This window comes from Tinamus guttatus, unplaced genomic scaffold (genome assembly GCF_059628265.1).
Source record: "Tinamus guttatus ecotype Peru unplaced genomic scaffold, ASM5962826v1 Tinamus_guttatus_pri_ptg000079l, whole genome shotgun sequence".
NCBI lineage: Eukaryota > Metazoa > Chordata > Aves > Tinamiformes > Tinamidae > Tinamus > Tinamus guttatus.
In genome coordinates, this window is record NW_028288613.1 from 3,840,976 (window position 1) to 3,858,054 (window position 17,079).

General features: G+C 40.0%; 1 protein-coding gene across 3 annotated transcripts in view; it reads right to left on the reverse strand.

Annotated features, from left to right (window-relative positions):
- Positions 1-17,079, reverse strand: part of TACC2 (transforming acidic coiled-coil containing protein 2) — a 110,529-nt gene that overhangs the window by 22,971 nt on the left and 70,479 nt on the right. For all 3 annotated transcript variants that reach the window (XM_088520065.1, XM_088520064.1, XM_088520063.1), the window contains exons 7-11: positions 16,702-16,862; positions 8,680-10,000; positions 5,343-5,378; positions 3,852-3,912; positions 2,646-2,853 (exon numbers count right to left, since the gene is read on the reverse strand). In XM_088520065.1, the coding sequence (XP_088376191.1) occupies positions 2,646-2,853; positions 3,852-3,912; positions 5,343-5,378; positions 8,680-10,000; positions 16,702-16,862 (1,787 nt within the window). The remainder of the gene's footprint in view (positions 1-2,645; positions 2,854-3,851; positions 3,913-5,342; positions 5,379-8,679; positions 10,001-16,701; positions 16,863-17,079) is intronic.

The window sequence follows — 17,079 nt, forward strand, 5'->3', positions numbered from 1 at the left end:
GAGAGCATACCTGCCCGCATCCAAATAAAGACTTTATTGAATAATGTCTTTACTTAAAAATTAAAAATAATATTTTTCCCAATGCTCTATTTTACTCAGATGCCATTAAATTCATTAAATTACACAATTTCTATAACAGATAAATTCTAATGAATGGCACACTAGCATTTACATTAAGATAAAGATATGTGCAAAAACACTTGGCAGCTTTTGAAAAGCAGGGCTTGTATATGAATCAACCCTAAAGAATTTTTGAAAAACATTTTTTATGGATAACCATAACTTTCGAAAGTGGCAATGTGAATTTACAATGCTTTTAATATATACATATATATATATAAAATAAGAAAGCACTGCAGTGGACCAGCAGTGTAATTCCACAAGACTGTCTGTTACATAAGAGAGCCACTGAAGAGAAACAGCCACAATCTCACAGTATCTCTTTACATTTGGGAGATACTAATAAAAAGATTAACTAAAGAGAGTGCTGTAGCAGCAGGTTCCTCTGCTTTAAATGCCTGGCATGCAGCAATAGGATACCAGGATTGACAACGTCCTGGTATCAGACATGTGCTTCTTGCTAGTGAAAGCAAAAATAAACTGAAACGAAGAGATGAAAATCCCCTTCCGGGCAGAGCCCTGCAGGAGAAAAGCATGAAATAGTAATCCTCGGCCTGTGTTTTGCAACTGTCTTTGTGTATTTCGTTTCTTTTCAGATATAGCCCAGTCAGGTGCTCCACAGGACCTTTATGGGGCAGCTTTGCAACCCCGAAAGCAGCGAGTGAGGGAGGATCCAGGCACCTGGGGACAGGGCCCGGGCTTGCAGTGTCCCCTGCTGGCACCCAGGGCAAGAACCGTGCGGCCGGTGGCACTGCAAGGGCAACCCCAACCCACAACAGGCATCCAAATTCCCCCTCCAGAAATGCAGGACACCCCGGGAAATGCTTTGGCTAGAAACAAGAGGAATAACAGCATCTAAGCCAAGCTGTTTGTTTTGTCTCACTAGTCTCCGAGGTTTCAGAAACACCAACTCCTCTACAACACATCATCTCCCATACAGAATCTTAGGCTACAGCTTTTTCTATGCATTCAAAAATCCACAAATGCCCAGGACATCCTGTGATGTAAAATAATTATCTTTTATAAATACACACAATAGACTTACAAAGTGATGCACTCCACCTCCTCCTACCAATAGCTGCAAGATTACATCAGAATTTTCTGCTAAAAATTGCAGCTCATTTTTCATCTGTGAAACACAAAAATCGTAGTGTTTATAAGCAAAGCCCAGGACAGATGAGGGTGGATGTGTTGGCTACCTCACTAGCTGGGCTGACCTGTACAGGAGCAGTGTTAAGTTACAGGTGAACAGTCACACCAGTATCTGGGCAGGTAAAAATAGCTGCATTGAGAAACAGCACTGGAATTACTCAAAAATCTCTCAAAACAGCAAAAGCTGAACTGCCAAGGGAATAAAAATATATATTTTTAAGAGATCCAAACAGCGGAAGCATTGTTGATTACAATTAGCATGCAATCTGAAACTCTGAATATACCACCCAGCACACATGAGACAAGACAATTAGCATTTAATTAGGAGCTTTGCTCACTTTCTTCTACCAGTTTGATAGCTCAAATGATTGCCTTAGAGTATCTCTCACTATTCCTTTGTTCCATTTCCTTCCATATAATTTCCTTTTTCACAAATGAATATCAAAAACACACACACAGAAAAAAAAACCTAAAAAAAAAAAAAAAAAGGAGCCTGAGGTGAACCCGTTGTTCAAAACGGAACCAAATCCAAATTATAATTTGACAAATAAAATCAAATGGATTATCCAGACTTAACTACTTATCTAAATGGGAGACTTCCAAAAAGCCCAGGATCTGCAGCCTGGCATGTGCGTATGAACATGTGCAGTCCCACTGAAAACAGTGTGACTATTCATGTTTTAATGTTAAACACATCTGGACTAAAACCATTGCAGTTCTTAATCAGGCAAAAACTCCTTAGAGATCCTGTCTAAAATGATCTCACATTGCTTTAGTGGTAGCCTGGGATATGGGTCAAAAGGTGACGGAAAAAAATAAGTCTGAACGAGAAGAAAAAATGTAAAGCTAAGTTCAACTCATATAATCCTCCCACCCACATAGTTGAAAATATGCCCTTAGAGTAGACCTTGCAAAGCACTGTTTCTTGTATTAACCCCAATGAGGGTGATGAACAAATGTTCAAGTGGCTCTATTCTCTCCCTTCCATGTTTCACAGACCTGGAACAACAGTTTCTGCTAATAGAAAATTCAGATTTCCAGCTTTAGGTTGCAACTACTTTCAGGAAGGTGCTAGAGGAAAAATGTTATTAAGCAGACATGGAGTAAGCAGACACAGAAGACGATTATATGTGAACAATTACACGAGAGAAATCCTGGGCATTTTTTATGCACAAAGACACCTGGATCCCAAACGTGTGAAGGGGAGATAGCGTGTTAGGCATCTTTACACAAACTGTGAGGAAAAGTTTTAACCTAGGGAATATGTTTTTAACCTGAGACTTTCAGTACACAGGCCAGCATCCCAGACCAAGCTGAAAATTCCTGGCCAATAAAGAAACCACGAGCTGGATCCAGTCGTTTGTAAAGCATACCCTCTGTGGGAGAGCTGAATTTAGTCTCATTAACGAACGTAGACAGATCAGAGGGTTGCGGGTAATCCTGCTTATCCGTGTTCAGGTCCACGGTCATGCAGGTCCATTTTTGACCGGTCACCGAAGACGCCAGTTTCTCCTCATCCGTCGCGTGAACCACCGTGGCTATGACGGGAGGCGTTTCTGGAGTTGGCAGTGGAGTGGGATCCTGCACAAAACAAGGCCCTATTACAACTCTGTTATCCTTATGAACACGACGAGGAGTCAGCTTGTGATTTCTTCTGCCTGACTCCAGTTACCTTTTTAATTCCATGCTCTTCACTGCAGTTCTACATAAATTAGGAAATGAAAGAGAAAGAGGAAAGCTCTTCACGCCGAAAGCATTTACTCTACCGTGCTAAGTTTTCCTAGTATAACTAAACTCTTTGATGCTAAATACTCATAGTGCAAAGCTGCTCTGATAAGGAGGAAGAAAGAAAATCCAGTCATTTAAATCTGCGTGCACTTGACATAAGTGGCACACATCCACGGCAGAGGCTTTGACTAGTGAAACGGGCTTTTAAACTTCCCTTGTAGCAGCAAACCTTCATAGGGCTCTGAGGTCAGCAATTCTTTATCAAGACACTTCTGGGCTGTCCATCAGCATAAATAGAGGCAAGTTTATAGTGTGAAGATGAACAGCATGAAAAGAATTGCACCACATCAAAGTAGTTATGCATTTACACACAGAACAGCTTTTGTTAACTCTTCTTCCAAGAAAACTACCGACCAGAGGTTTGCAGCAAGGAGTAAAACCATCCAAGTACACGTTCCTGGCAGATCAACCCACTTGGTTTCCATTTTCCTTCCAGCTTCCCAACTCTATGCACTTAGTTTATTACTTCTTCATGTAAAATTTTCAGATTAATTTTTGAGAATAATAACTATCTTGAAGATACTTAGTCATATGGTCTTTCCATTGTAATGAGGTCTTTCCAAAACATATGCACTAATAGTCTTTAGACTTCTCAGAGCAAATACTAGTTTTAATAGACAATGAATACATTTTAGACACTAAAATTTTTATATGCTGTGATTACAGCCCAATGCATTGCACCTGAGATGCCCATATTACTAAAAGTCCTCCATAGTGTCATTTATCAAATTTCTCTTATTTACTCCAACAAGACCACAAATTACAGGCATTAAACCAATGCAGTACTTTACCTGAGAAGGAGGATCAGATAATGGGGATCTTTTTGGTGATTTTTTCACCCTAAATGTATCACTAAAAATAAAATTAAAACAGTTAGTACGGTAATACCAGAGAGAATCAGGTCATTTTACAAGACATTTAGCAAGAGACAGCTATAAAAAATGCAACTGCTATGAGCCCTTCTGCTTTAAATTCCCATCTATTTGGCAGTGGCACCACAGAGCAACATGCTGTATTCTTATCATGCATTTGGAACAGGCCTTGATTCCCAAAAGCTGAGGAAAGCAGGATTGACATATTTGTAATTCACCAAAAAGTTTTTTCATGCTACCATATTTAGAGAACAGAGCTTTTATTTCACGGCAAGGGTCAATCCAATCCCTGCTGCACCACAGACATCCTCGGTGGCCTTAAGCAAATTGTTTAGCTTCCGTCTGCTTTGTTTTCCCATCTGAATATAAGGTCCAAAATGCATCTTTGCAAGAATGATCTGAGAATGAAAACTGAGCTAAACTCGGGAATTAAGCTCCAAGAGCCACATAAATCATTCAAATTGAGTAGGAAATCAGTATGCTTTGGATGATCTACCTTCCATCTTTATAAATATGCACAGCAGAAATCCCTCACCTTAAAATGAATATGGCAACAAACATGGCAATTCTGCTTCGGGTTCCCCTAACAGCTCGTAATGCAAACTGGGAATGCAGCCACTGTAGCCCTTCCAAAGCCCATAAGTTTAAATTAAGCAAACAGAATGAAGAATATACACCGTGTGGGGGTGTGCAGCAAGGAATGCTGCTTTATGGCTTTTTGCTATCAGTTAAAAATATTTCCTAAGCAGGAAATAAAACTAATCTACCAGCTCTTTTAATGCCTAGTGCCAATCGAACACATTTTTGTTATTAGAAGGAGCAAAAAAAAATTCACATCAAATCTTGATAGTTTGAACTGAGGTGCAGTGGCAGAAATTGCTGCCCACCAGCTCTTCCTGGTGATCAGTGAATGGCAAGATAAACATTCAAAATATAATGAAGAGTTTCGATTGGTAGAGAGTAAACCAATACCATTTATTGATAGCAGAAAATAAATTGGACAATTTAATATTAGTATGTTCAGTGCTGTGAATTAGCTAGTTATGATGCCAGAATTAATTAGGATAACTTATTCCTTTAAGGAGAAACATTTCTATAATGCTGTACTCTATCATTTAAATTAACAAGAGGAATAAAGCTTTTGCATGATAGCTGAAGGATATGAAATGTGTATACTGTTGAAATCAGGATCTTATTTGGTAGGCAATCCTAATGAGGTAATCGATTCCTCAGACTCGCTCACAGCCAGGCATTTTGCTTAAAATAGTTTCACATGTGCCAATAAATGAGGTAGTTAACATAAAAGATTCATGCTGAAGAATAACTGATCATGCCGTAAAATAAATAAGTAAAACTAAAAAGCCCATAAATCAAAGAAGAAATTTGAAATGTTAGCTTAGAATTACTTACAACAGAGAACATACAGACATCACATCTTCTACCATCCTAAGACAAAGAAGACAAAGAAAAGAGAGACAGACAGAAGGAACTGACAAAAAGGATAAACCTACAAATACTCTGTTAATGTGTTATAGCAATCTGATCATGCATATTTTCTACCTGTGTAATCTTAATCCCTACTTTCTTGTTGTGAAGAAGATGGGGAAAAATCATTCTCAAATGCTCCAATATTTTTAAATCCAGGGTTGCACTTTTGACATGCTTTCATCTTGCAAAACTCATCTTTCAAAGCTGAGTTAAATTCCTATGAATATACCGAATGTGCTTGCCTTATCTGATGGTAGCCACCTGCTTTGCTTTTTTTATTTTTTTTCTCAAAACACAGCATTTGCTATTCTATGGGATGTAGAAAGTGTTCTTGAGTGGCAGTTAAGCTTAAGGAAAAAGCACTTACACAAGGCTTCTTTTATGTCTGTTAATCTGTTAAAATAGCACAGAAAAAGCTACTTGACTGAATGTTTCACATTGTTTACCTAAGCCAAGAAAGAGAATGACATTTCCCTAAATCTTCATAAACTTTGGCTCTTGGTGAAATCTAATTTGTGTTCTGACAGACCTAATTGATTGCCCTGAAAAGAGAAGCAAACCCTGCCGAGTAACTGGGGGTTAGCAAAGTTCTTATGTTCTTCTCAGCTTGGCAGGTCTTCATGCAGGCTGCTCCGGAAGGCTGACATCTCCCATTCCTAAACACAGCCCAACACTTCCCACCTAAACACCTCCCAACATCCAACAACACAGAGCCTAACGTCTACACAAGCCACCTATTCCTGCAGGCAGGTGCTGAGGGGTCATCAGATCCAGGAGCAGTAGAGCAAATTCTACTGCAGACCAGTTTGGCATTTAGGCACAGTAACTTCCATCAAGCTGACAACGATTCTAAAATTGCACCTTTTCCTACAAAGGTCAATTCTTGCAATGCTTCTTGTTTTATTAAAGAATAATATTTTTTTTTCATTGATTTTAACTTGTACAAGGCAATCTATGGCACAGACTTGAACCAGTACAAGCCTAGTGGTGGCTTGAGCTCACACCTCACCCCCCATAGGGTCAATACAGAAATCCCTGTCCAACTTTCCTCTTGGAAAGTCCTCATACAGGACTTTATTCTGTGTCCCTCAACAAACACCTTTGGTGTTGCAAAATTATCCATTAATTAAGCTTTGCAAAATTATCCAGCAATCAGGACTTTTAGAAGTCCTGAGACACTATAGCATCAGCTCCTAATGCTGATATTCTCTTTCCTGCCTCTCAGAGCTGAGGTATTTTGTACTGGTTTTGCTCTCCTGTCTCCACAAGGAGCACTGTGAGGTTGTGTCCCTCCCTGGGCACTGGGCCTCACAGAGAAGTCACGCGAGGAACCCTTTCTGGGGAGAGGAGAGAATAGAGATGCAAACACTGCCACTGCTTCCCGTGATATCTCCCAACGAGCCCGGGGCTAATTTTCTTGGAGAAAGTGCTATGGCTCCAGGCAGTGATGTATATTAATATGTAGACTCTTCTTTGTGAGAAAACCACTTGCAAAAGTAGGTTATGGAGCTGCAGCAAGGAGATAAAAAACATAATATAGTGAAAGCAGTCCCGTGCGGGGGCAGAGAATTCCTGTAAATCCCCTGATACAAGAAATTGTAAGCTCTGCTTCAGAGTGTTTAACTTCTTCTGCATGATAAAGACCAGCAGTGAATTCAGATTGTAGGACAGGGCCTTCCTGTTACGAGTTTTTCCAAAGAAAGGGAAACTTAACTTTTGCAAACTTAACCCTTTGAAAATTCATGTTGTCCCCAAATTATTAACTGTGCAACTAATTCTAACATTCATAACCGATGGACAGAGCCAATGGGCTTATGCAGACCACTCAAATGCAGCTACTGGAAGAGTCAAGGAGATTCCTAAAGGCTGTAAATATCAGATCTCAGTCTCTGATGATATTAAATTCTCCCTTCTCCCTCAGTCTTCCCATGTGAAATCCAGATTGTGTCTCTCTGTCAGACTTTTAGTCTTCTGGGTTTGGACCAAACTAGATGGACTACAGGCACAGAAAAAAATGTCTCAGCTTAGCACGTATTTCATTTCCTTCTTTAATATCCTCCAAACTTCAGGCATATCTCAAAATGAAGTGCCATCAGAAAAAAAAAGGGAGGGTTGGAGAAAAAAAAAACCCAAACCCCTAAGCTCTTCCCTCAAAAAATAACCTAAAAAACGGGTCACAAACTACTTCAAATCTGCAAGGGACTTGATTTAGAAGCCTGGAGGACTAGCAGACTACTCAGAAAACAGCTGAACAATCTCTCACTCCATAAGGGAGGTCAGTTTTTGCACTGCTTTGCAGTAACTTATCTTCAAATTGCTATTTTTTGTCAATTTTTAGTCACAATTTTGTTAGTTAGATACCACATTTAAATCATAAGGGACATGCAGAGAGAGATTTTCTTAAAGAAACATGACAGATTTCAGATAAATGGGATACAAACTTTCTTATTACCAACTCAAAAAAACCTATGGTTGAAAGGGTAATATCACATGTACACGAGCAAGTTGACTATGGAACAAATAAAATAAATCCTTGAGTTTAACTACCAAATATCTAAATACAGCAACTAGAATTCTCCTAAAGTTTGTCAAATCTGTCTAAAATCTGGATATTTGCCTAACATGTAGCAGCTTAGGAGATTTTTACCTTAACAGATGTGCACACTATTTCACAGAACAGAAACCATATGAAAGGTATAATCTCGTATTAAAAGAAAAAAAATGAAATCATTATTTCACCTTGTAGAATACTGTAACTGCAGTTTACTGCAGTTTATTTTGACTGCAAGTCACTGCACAAAACCATCTTCCCACTGGATTCAATGGCAATTACTCTTTGCCTTCCTGCTCCATGCTCCCCTCTCAAAAGCTGTAATTCACGTAGCAATCTCTACTTGCATAAATACTTCTGCCAGCTCAAATGGTATCACATATCCAAGAAGAAGGTACAAAAAAATGGCAAAACATTGGTAAGATTCAAATCTGATACCATCCAAAGCTACACTGGATCCCAAACTTCAAAAACTTTGCTGCTATTCCACGGACCTAACTCAGCTTCCCATCTCTCTGGATTCCCCATCTGGACTGGAAACATCAAGCTATTGTGATGATACATTGAGCATGTACAGACCCCAGACATGAGTCCAGTAGTCCAGTTAATAGCACTTAATAGCATGTTCCTACATCTATTCAAACATAAAAATGGTGTAACTATAGGGATGTGCTCCCAATCCAGAAACATCTGTGCTCTTCAACTTACGTCTTTAATGGCGTCTTCTTCTTTTTTGCGGGTTTATTTAAGTTTTCTCCTTCGGTTCCATTTGTTTCATTGGCACTGGCAGGTATCTCGAAAGAGGCTGGAGATTTAGAAGGTGAGCTGGCTATCTTAGAAGAAGACTTAAAGGGGTCAATAGAGTCCTCACACATGTCTGGCTCAAAACTGTAGGTCTGTTGAGGCAGCTTGGGAGATTCTTGCATTTTTGTACTAGAAGAGAATGGATTAAAATTGGGATCATCCCACTTGTCAATATCAAAAGTATAGGAGCCTTTTGTGATCGGGATGTCGTTTGGATCAGCAGGCGGCTGGGTCGGTGTAGTCGGAGCATTGTCAAGTTTCTCCACTGGCTTTTTAGTCTTTGGCCTCCGTAGCGGCATTTTGGCACCAGGCTTTTTCCCTACTTTTTTGGGAGGAGGAGTGCTCTCTTGCTGGTCTTCGCTGGTGCTCTTTTCTTCAGAATAATCAAATTCGAGCCTCACCGCTGCCCCTTTCGCTGGAGGGTCTTCTTGTCCTCCAGTGTCAGGCGGAGTCACCTCCACAGCCTCGGGTGCCGTTGTAAGAGGTAGCGTTTTCTTAGTGGCAGGGGGTGAGTTTTGCACTTTGCCACCTCCGGCGCTAAACGCACTAATCCCTTCAAAACTGTCTGGATCCAAAGCCTGGGATCCTTCAGGCACAGCTGGGGCCTCCTGCTTCTCAGCAGAGATTTTAGAAGGTTCGGTACATTCAGGTTTTACGGAGTCAACCTTTGTTTCCGATACTGCTTTTTCCACACCTGGGGCAGAATCTGCTTGGCTCAGATCACACAGGTCCTGGGGTGCTTCCTTCACCGGTGGAGCTTCCAGAGGCTTTTTTGCCGACGGCTTCTTTTTCAAGGAAGCTGGCCTGGGTTTCTTTGTCCTCTTAAGGGTACTAGAAGCACTGCTTGAACCAGTGCTGTACACATCTGCTGCCGGTGTCAGTGTCTCGTTATTGCCAAGGTAAGATGCCCCATCAAAATCACTAGCTTGCAAGCTAAGAGACCGAGATAACGTAGATCTGGAAACCGGGACGGAATCGGTAGACTTTCTTCGTACATTCGCTTTGGGGTCACGATTCTTGGTGTCTGGAGAACTCGGTCCTAAGGCATGGAAAGAATCGACCAACTCAATGTTATCAAAGTCCAAGTTGTAAGTTCCACTGCTGGCTATTGGCTTGTCCTCATCGAAGACAGTGGAAAAAGAATGGGAGGGGGGATGGAAAGGGCCTTCTTCAACCGATTCAGTGTGTGGCACATCAGTTACGGACACGATATCCGAACACAATCCTGCAGGAATGAACAGAACACCTGGTGAATTATAAATGTCTTAAAAATGAGGGCTTAGAACATTTTATCATAATCTAATAATAATTTAAAAAGCAAAGGTTTCAAATAATACAAATGGACAAAGAAACAATTAAAGGACATACAAATTGAATCAATATTTGCAATACCTAGTCCAGAATCATCACTCACACTGTACAATATCATAAACAGTTCACTGAATTATTACAGCTCTTCTGCAGTAAATTGCCTGTGAACTGGCTGGTACTTCAGCTATCATATGTTGATCTGTAAGTTTTGCTTCTCATATGTTATTTTTACTAGTTTCCTAGAGGAAAAAACTATGGAACGTGACTTCCTTTCCACAGCCCATAATGCTGCTCTTTTTTCTGCCCCAAGCAGTCCATACATTCCACTTTGACCTCCTAATTCCAAGTTCATAATGAGGCATTTTTTACCAAGGAACACTGAGCATTTCATATGAAACAAATTATGGTAAAGATAAGAAAATTAGTCAATTAGACAACTGTACAAATATTCTCAATTGTAAGTCTGCCATAAGAAAGACCCCTAGAAACTAAAGATAATTTAAAACACATTTCTCAAAGTGCAATTTTAGTTCAATGGTGATAATAGAATTTTATATGCAGATTTATAGGCTAAAACTCGTCAACCAAAAATCTTTGCTTTAGAATTAAAGATTTGCTTATTGGATGGAAGGATTATAAAGATCTCTCCACTTGGAATATAACTGCATCTAACAAAATAGAAGAATACATGTAATAAATCTCTATATAAACATATATAAAAGATTATACATATATATAGTGCTACGTAACGGACAGTCATCTTCACCAGCGTTATACGTGCCCTAACCAGAGAATCTGAGAGCTGGGAAATCCCTCCAGTTTTCCAGACATAACACACACTATTATAAGCTGTGACTGGCCTGTACCTAGCAGCTTAGCTCTCCTTGATGAGCACAGCAGCAAATGCTGCAGTATTCCCTCTTGAAGCAATTTTGGGCTTTTCATGCTGTGAATGCTTGTATTATGCCACTATACAGAAAAATATAGTCAAATGAAAAATGAATGCTTTACTTATCCTTAAATCAGCTCAAGGAAATTTCTACACATTTTCTTCATTTTAATCCTGACACATTTTGGAAATTAATTTCCCTTTTGTCCCATTACATTCATTACTGTTTTTCATCAAGACAGGACAGAAAATTAAACATTACTTTTAGTCAGAAGCTATGAATGGATTCAGATCAGAAGAAATAATGTTTTTTGTTTCTTAGGAAGTTACATGTCTGCACAGGGATTACAAGAATTATTATTTATGAACATAAAGAAATCTTTGCCAAAAGCAGATACCTTTCCCCCAAGAAGCACCTTAGAGTGACATCAAGCATTTCCAGAGATTTTCAAAGAAATAACAGCTACAGTTCCTCTTTTAAGACTGTAAAGTTTACTCAGTCACATCAGATTTCTGTTAAAGGAAGTAATTTGTATATTTTACACCAAAAGAGAACGGAAGACACTTAGGTGGAACACATTAAAATAAACACTGGCGTCTCTCTAATGCGTCAGAGTACAAATCTAGGTCAACATGAAATAAAAGGGGGATCTGAACAAGAAGTCTTCAGAAAAATCATTTGTTGTTTTCATTACAGCAAGTGCCAAAGGCCTCAGGAGGATTGAGGCCTCCTCTTTCAAAGTCAGCACAACATGTATGTAAAAAAATTAAGAGTTAATGTCCTGCAGAACTCGGAATCTCAAAGACACGGAAGCAGCAGAGCTGGGGTTAGGAGTACATCACAGAAGCAGAGCCTGTACAATGTTTTCCAGCTATTTAAAACAGTATTCAAATTCTGTGTGCTCCACATGTAAGGCAGCACTTTAATCTTACTTAATTGCTCATTTCATAACTACCTCCTTTCCAAAGCCTCTCCTTATAGCATAGCTTTCTGAATAGGACAGCTTCAGTCACTGCTGCGATATTTCTATTGCTTCTTGGTGAAACAATATGTGAAACTGTACGAGAAAACATGGCTTTTGGTAGAAATGAAATGCTGCTATTGTACTCTGCTGGCATGACACTGACTCCATGCTATGAACAGTGGAAAAGCAGAGGAGAACATGAATGGTACCCGCTACCACAAAACAGCAGAGCTTTATGACTACAAAGAGATTTTAAGACTGTTCCTTCCTGTCATAGAAGGCCGACCCAGGCAGCAGTGCAATTTATCCTTTCGCATTATGGAATCAAGCAAAGCAGGATTATTGATTGCAGTGTTTCATTAAAAAGCAGTTTGATCACAAGGAACATGCTACAGTACAAACGTATCTACACCAATTAAGACATGATTTTCCCTCAGAAGAGGCCCTAGAAATACAGTTTATGCCTTGCATTGGCTAATAACAATGTGCTGACAGGCCACAACAAATTATACTGGTAGCATATGCCCCCAGGTAGACATCAGATACTATAAATCATACTATGGACAACTGATTCATGAGCTACAGCAGGTGAAGCTATATTGTCATAAAGCGCAGGTGATCCCTGAAAAAATCCCATTTTATTCCTTAAAAATGAAGGCTCAGATTCTGATCCTTCCATAAGGAAAAAAAACTATGATTTTTGGTAAAGTTTGTCTGGATCAGGCATGAAGGAAATAAAACCCAGACTTTTATCATCACAATAGTGAGAATTCCAAGCTGGATGAACTACATAATGCTCGGCACTGTCGCCTACTATAGCACAAACAAAAGGATGCCAGAGAGCTATTATAAAAAATGACATTTGTGTTAATAAAATAAATTTCTACTCTTGGTATCATCAAAAAAGAACCACTAATTTATTTTTCCAGGCAATTACCGAGATGTTAACTCCTGCTTTTGTTGTACCTTATAAATCACATAGATTTTGATAAGAAGCTATAGAGGTAGCTAAAGCATGGGCAGAAGCTGTTTTATTTTGATTTAGTGCCACATTTTGCTTTTCTCCTGCTTACCAGCAGTGTTTTTTCTGCACCTGCATTCCTTCCGCTCTGAACACTAAGGTACCAATACTGTGAAGGACCAAGGATGAAGCACTTTGGGACATCCCGTACCATAGTGCAAATAGTGCACTCTTCTAAAATGTATTCACAAAAGAAATTCCAAAAAAAAATTGGAAATAAGTCTAGATTTGTTCTAAAGATATTTTCAGATGGATGAAAATAAAACATCAGCACGAGCACCTAGCTTACTGGAACTAAATCTTGGCTATTTCTTTCTAAAAATGAAAATATATTAAGGAGTTGAAACACATAAAGGAATTTATTTATTTTAACATATTTTTCCCTTTCAGTTATGACATTTTATGGCTGAATTGCACTATGTGCTAAGACCGTTAAGCATTTATTTCATTTGTTGACATAACTAAAATAGGGCGAGAAAAACAAAAGGCTGAAAATAGAAGGCCTTAACACTGGCGACTTGTAAACAAAAAGGAAAACTATGTCGAAAGGTTTAGAAATAAAACTTAACCAACCTTCATAAAGCAAATAAAAAGAAGAAGCTAATGTAAGCTAAGAGCAAAAAAAAAATACCCTTGAAAGATAAGGATGACATACAGACACACACAAGCACACTCCATTATAACGGACCTTGGTGCAGTGTTAATGACAAGTACACTTGGCCTACAGCATATATAGTAATTGGAATCATCTAAAATCCCACATTTTGAAATGCAGTTACTTTATTTCACGTTCCTTCTTTTTATGAAAAGTCTTTGAAGTAACGAAATCAATTAGTAGTACTATATTTTAAATTTTTATAGAAATTCCTTTGCCATTCATTCTGAGAGAAAATGCTGTATATATATATATATACACGTTACTGTGTTAGATTTCACAGTAGAAAGCAATGAAGAGGAGTGTTTTCCATGCCAAAAAAAATCAGTTTGTTTTCGTCTGTGTCATTGTATCTCTACTGGTAAGCCTGACTTCAAATCCCTAGAGAGAGGAAGGAATCCAATACCTTGACTCCAGTCTCATATCTTGACTGGCGGGGCACATAGTGACAGCATATAGAGAGGAGACTACATTTTTTTATGCTCCTTTACACATGTAACTTTATGTAATCAATCAATTGGGGAAGCAAAGGGGAAAGGAATAGAAGCTGCTGCTGAGACAAGCATTTGTGGCCGGAAACAGGGAATTTGGGAGCTCGCCTGGGCTTGGAGAAATGTCTGGTGCTCAGATGCTTGGTGCAAAGGAGAAGCGGCCGCTGCCACAAGTCACGATGGGACAGGCTGGGGGGCTGCGACCTCCTGCGTGTTCATCCCACCTGCACAGGACCAGCAGGCGCTGGGGACTGCATGTGGAAAGCATGTGGGCTCCACCAAACTGCCTCAAACCGTAGTTCAGAGCTTTAGAGTCACAAAATTTTTAAACATGAAGTATCCTCAAAGCCACTTGAGGCAGCAGCATCCATATTCTCCACAGGAAACAAGGGATGGCAGAGCTCCTTAGTGACACCTTGTCAGGCTCAGAGGAGCTTCCCTAGTGGCTCCGTTGCTCCCCTGTTCCTCCGGACTCCTTCCCGTCTCCTTGCCCCAGCTCCCCGGACCCGCTCGGCACAGCGGGTGGCTGCTCCTGGCCTGCAGCCCCGCAGCAGGTTTCGCAGCGCCAGGAGCTGGCGCGAACCCATGGCGGCGTCCGCGACATTCCGCCTTCAGTGCTCGCTTGGTGAGTACGATGAAGTCCCACCAATTAAAAACTCTCCTTTTGACCCAGCTGTGGTGCTAATGATATCACGCAGCATAACTGCAACCGTCGGCATAAGCAGCTACTATCAGACATAGATGCAATAATCCTCCTCCCAAGCACAAGCTCCATCACCAGCCTCGTTCAGAGGCCAAAGCCATGTGGCTGGTAAACCAGGGCACCAGGTGCTCCAGCTCCCCATATTCCTTTGCCTCTTTTATAGAAACCTGGTTATTTAGGGGTTTGGTGCCAACGAAGAACTCCGCTGCTTTGGCCCATAAGCTCGCAAGCAAGGGACTCATTTTCTTGGTATGCAGCTACTTGCATAACCTATAATGTAACAGTTTCTTGGGTGTTTTTTAAAGTACAAAATATTTAACTGTTCACATTTCTGAAGAAAACTGTGAACACCTAAGTTACGACCCTAGAAACACCAGTATCTTCTAAAAGATTTCAGAAACAAGTGCTCTGTGTTGCCCTCCTACGTTTGAAACCTTTCTGCATTATGCATCTTCCTCACAAAAATTCCCCTGCATTTTGCATACTTTTGGAATGCTGAACCTAGCTTTATTATTTTGCAGTAACTTGCCTCCCATGGACAAGTTCTATCTGCAAATGAAACGTTTTAATTTCTGCAGAACAAATACATCAAATGGCCTTTATTATAGTACAGTTCACACTGGTTATTAATAGATACATTCAGTTTCCTCTCCAGGAGTATATGAAGGGAGGGGGAGGTTTGGGATATAGACAGAAAAGATTCACATGTGTCAGGGAAGCACATGTGTGATCAAAGGTTTGAAGATAATCTACTGCAGTAATTAAAACCACACTTCAATCCTGTTTATCATATCCATTCTTTTGTTCTCTTAGCACTAAAATTATTTTCTAATCACAGAATTTAAGACCAAAAAATAGAAAAGATGATGAGGAACATTGTTTGCTACAAAGAAGAGGGATCTGTAACAGCAGAAAGGAAAAAAACGTCATATTTCTTCTACTTTACTTTGTGGAATCAGTTTGTTAGACATCTTTATGATATGATTTTATAAGAAGCTAAAAATAATGATCTCAGACTGTTCCTTAATGCCTAGGTCCCAAGAATTACATATTTGTCACTTCCCCAAATATTGAAATTAAAGTTCAAAAGCCAGTATGATGTATTTACCACCCATGGATTTTGCTTTACCCACTGCTAGGCCCAACCACTTCTAAAGTGGAAGCTTTATAACACCGCATGGCAGTGCTGTACATCCTTCCAAATGAAACACAAACGAGCATTAATCTGCTGACAGTAAAGGTACCTTTATGGAATTTCCCTAGGTGGTCAAGCTATCTCACCTCTCCGAGAGAGAGAAAAAAAACAATGTCTACTGGGGAATGTTATCTTAAACCATAGAGTTGTTATCTGACAACTCAAAGTTATTTTAGGCTCCTTGCTAGCACAGCACTTTTTAGTGTGCCTTATTCCATTCCTCAGGTTACTTTGTCAATATGTTCCATTTTTTATACAGGTGTATTGCACACACATCCACATACGATGCTGTGTTTCTCCTATATAGTATCACAACATTAATATTAGTAATTCCATTCATAATGCAAGAGCTTTTTGTTCACCTCCTATTTCAGAATTCAGAACACTGGAAAATAACATTTTATTAATTGTCATTGTTAGTGATGCTAACCCAAGTACCTCATACCTCCTTCCTCTAGTCATCTGACTCTGTAAAACCACTAAAATGCTGGGAAAAGGGGATGAAGTTCTACCGATCAGGAAATAAAAAAACCTTTCTAGTTTTGCATTATTTCCCAAAGATGGAGTGATTCCCCAGTGCTTTATTTAATCTTCTAGGAAACATCTTATTAGCCCTTTTTCTTTGCCTGTGCTAGCACACAGAGCTCCCCTTAGTGTCCTTCTCTTCCCAGGTCCCCCGCACTGGGTGCTCCTTACCTGGGTCTTCCGAGGGCAGCTGGGGTTTGATTTCTTGCTCGGCTGCGTCGGCTCCCACCGCTGCTGCCGCCGCCTCGGGGGCTGCTTGTGGGGGTGAAGGTGGCGCCTTGACTGGTGTCGTGGACTCGGGGGTCTCAAAAGCCTCTTCAGAGTCGGAGCTCCTGGGTAAAATCAAACAAACGAGACAGAAAGAGAGAAGAGAGATCCCTTAGCAGTCTTGACTAGTGAGCAAAATGCAGATTGACGTTTGCAGAGAGCAGGTCATACTTGTAAATGCCTTCTGAGCTGTTGGCACAAACCTCAGCTCTGCCAGCTCCAAAGGCAACGCACAAGGAGATCCTCCACCGCAGCATGGAGGGGAATATCATGCTCATGGTC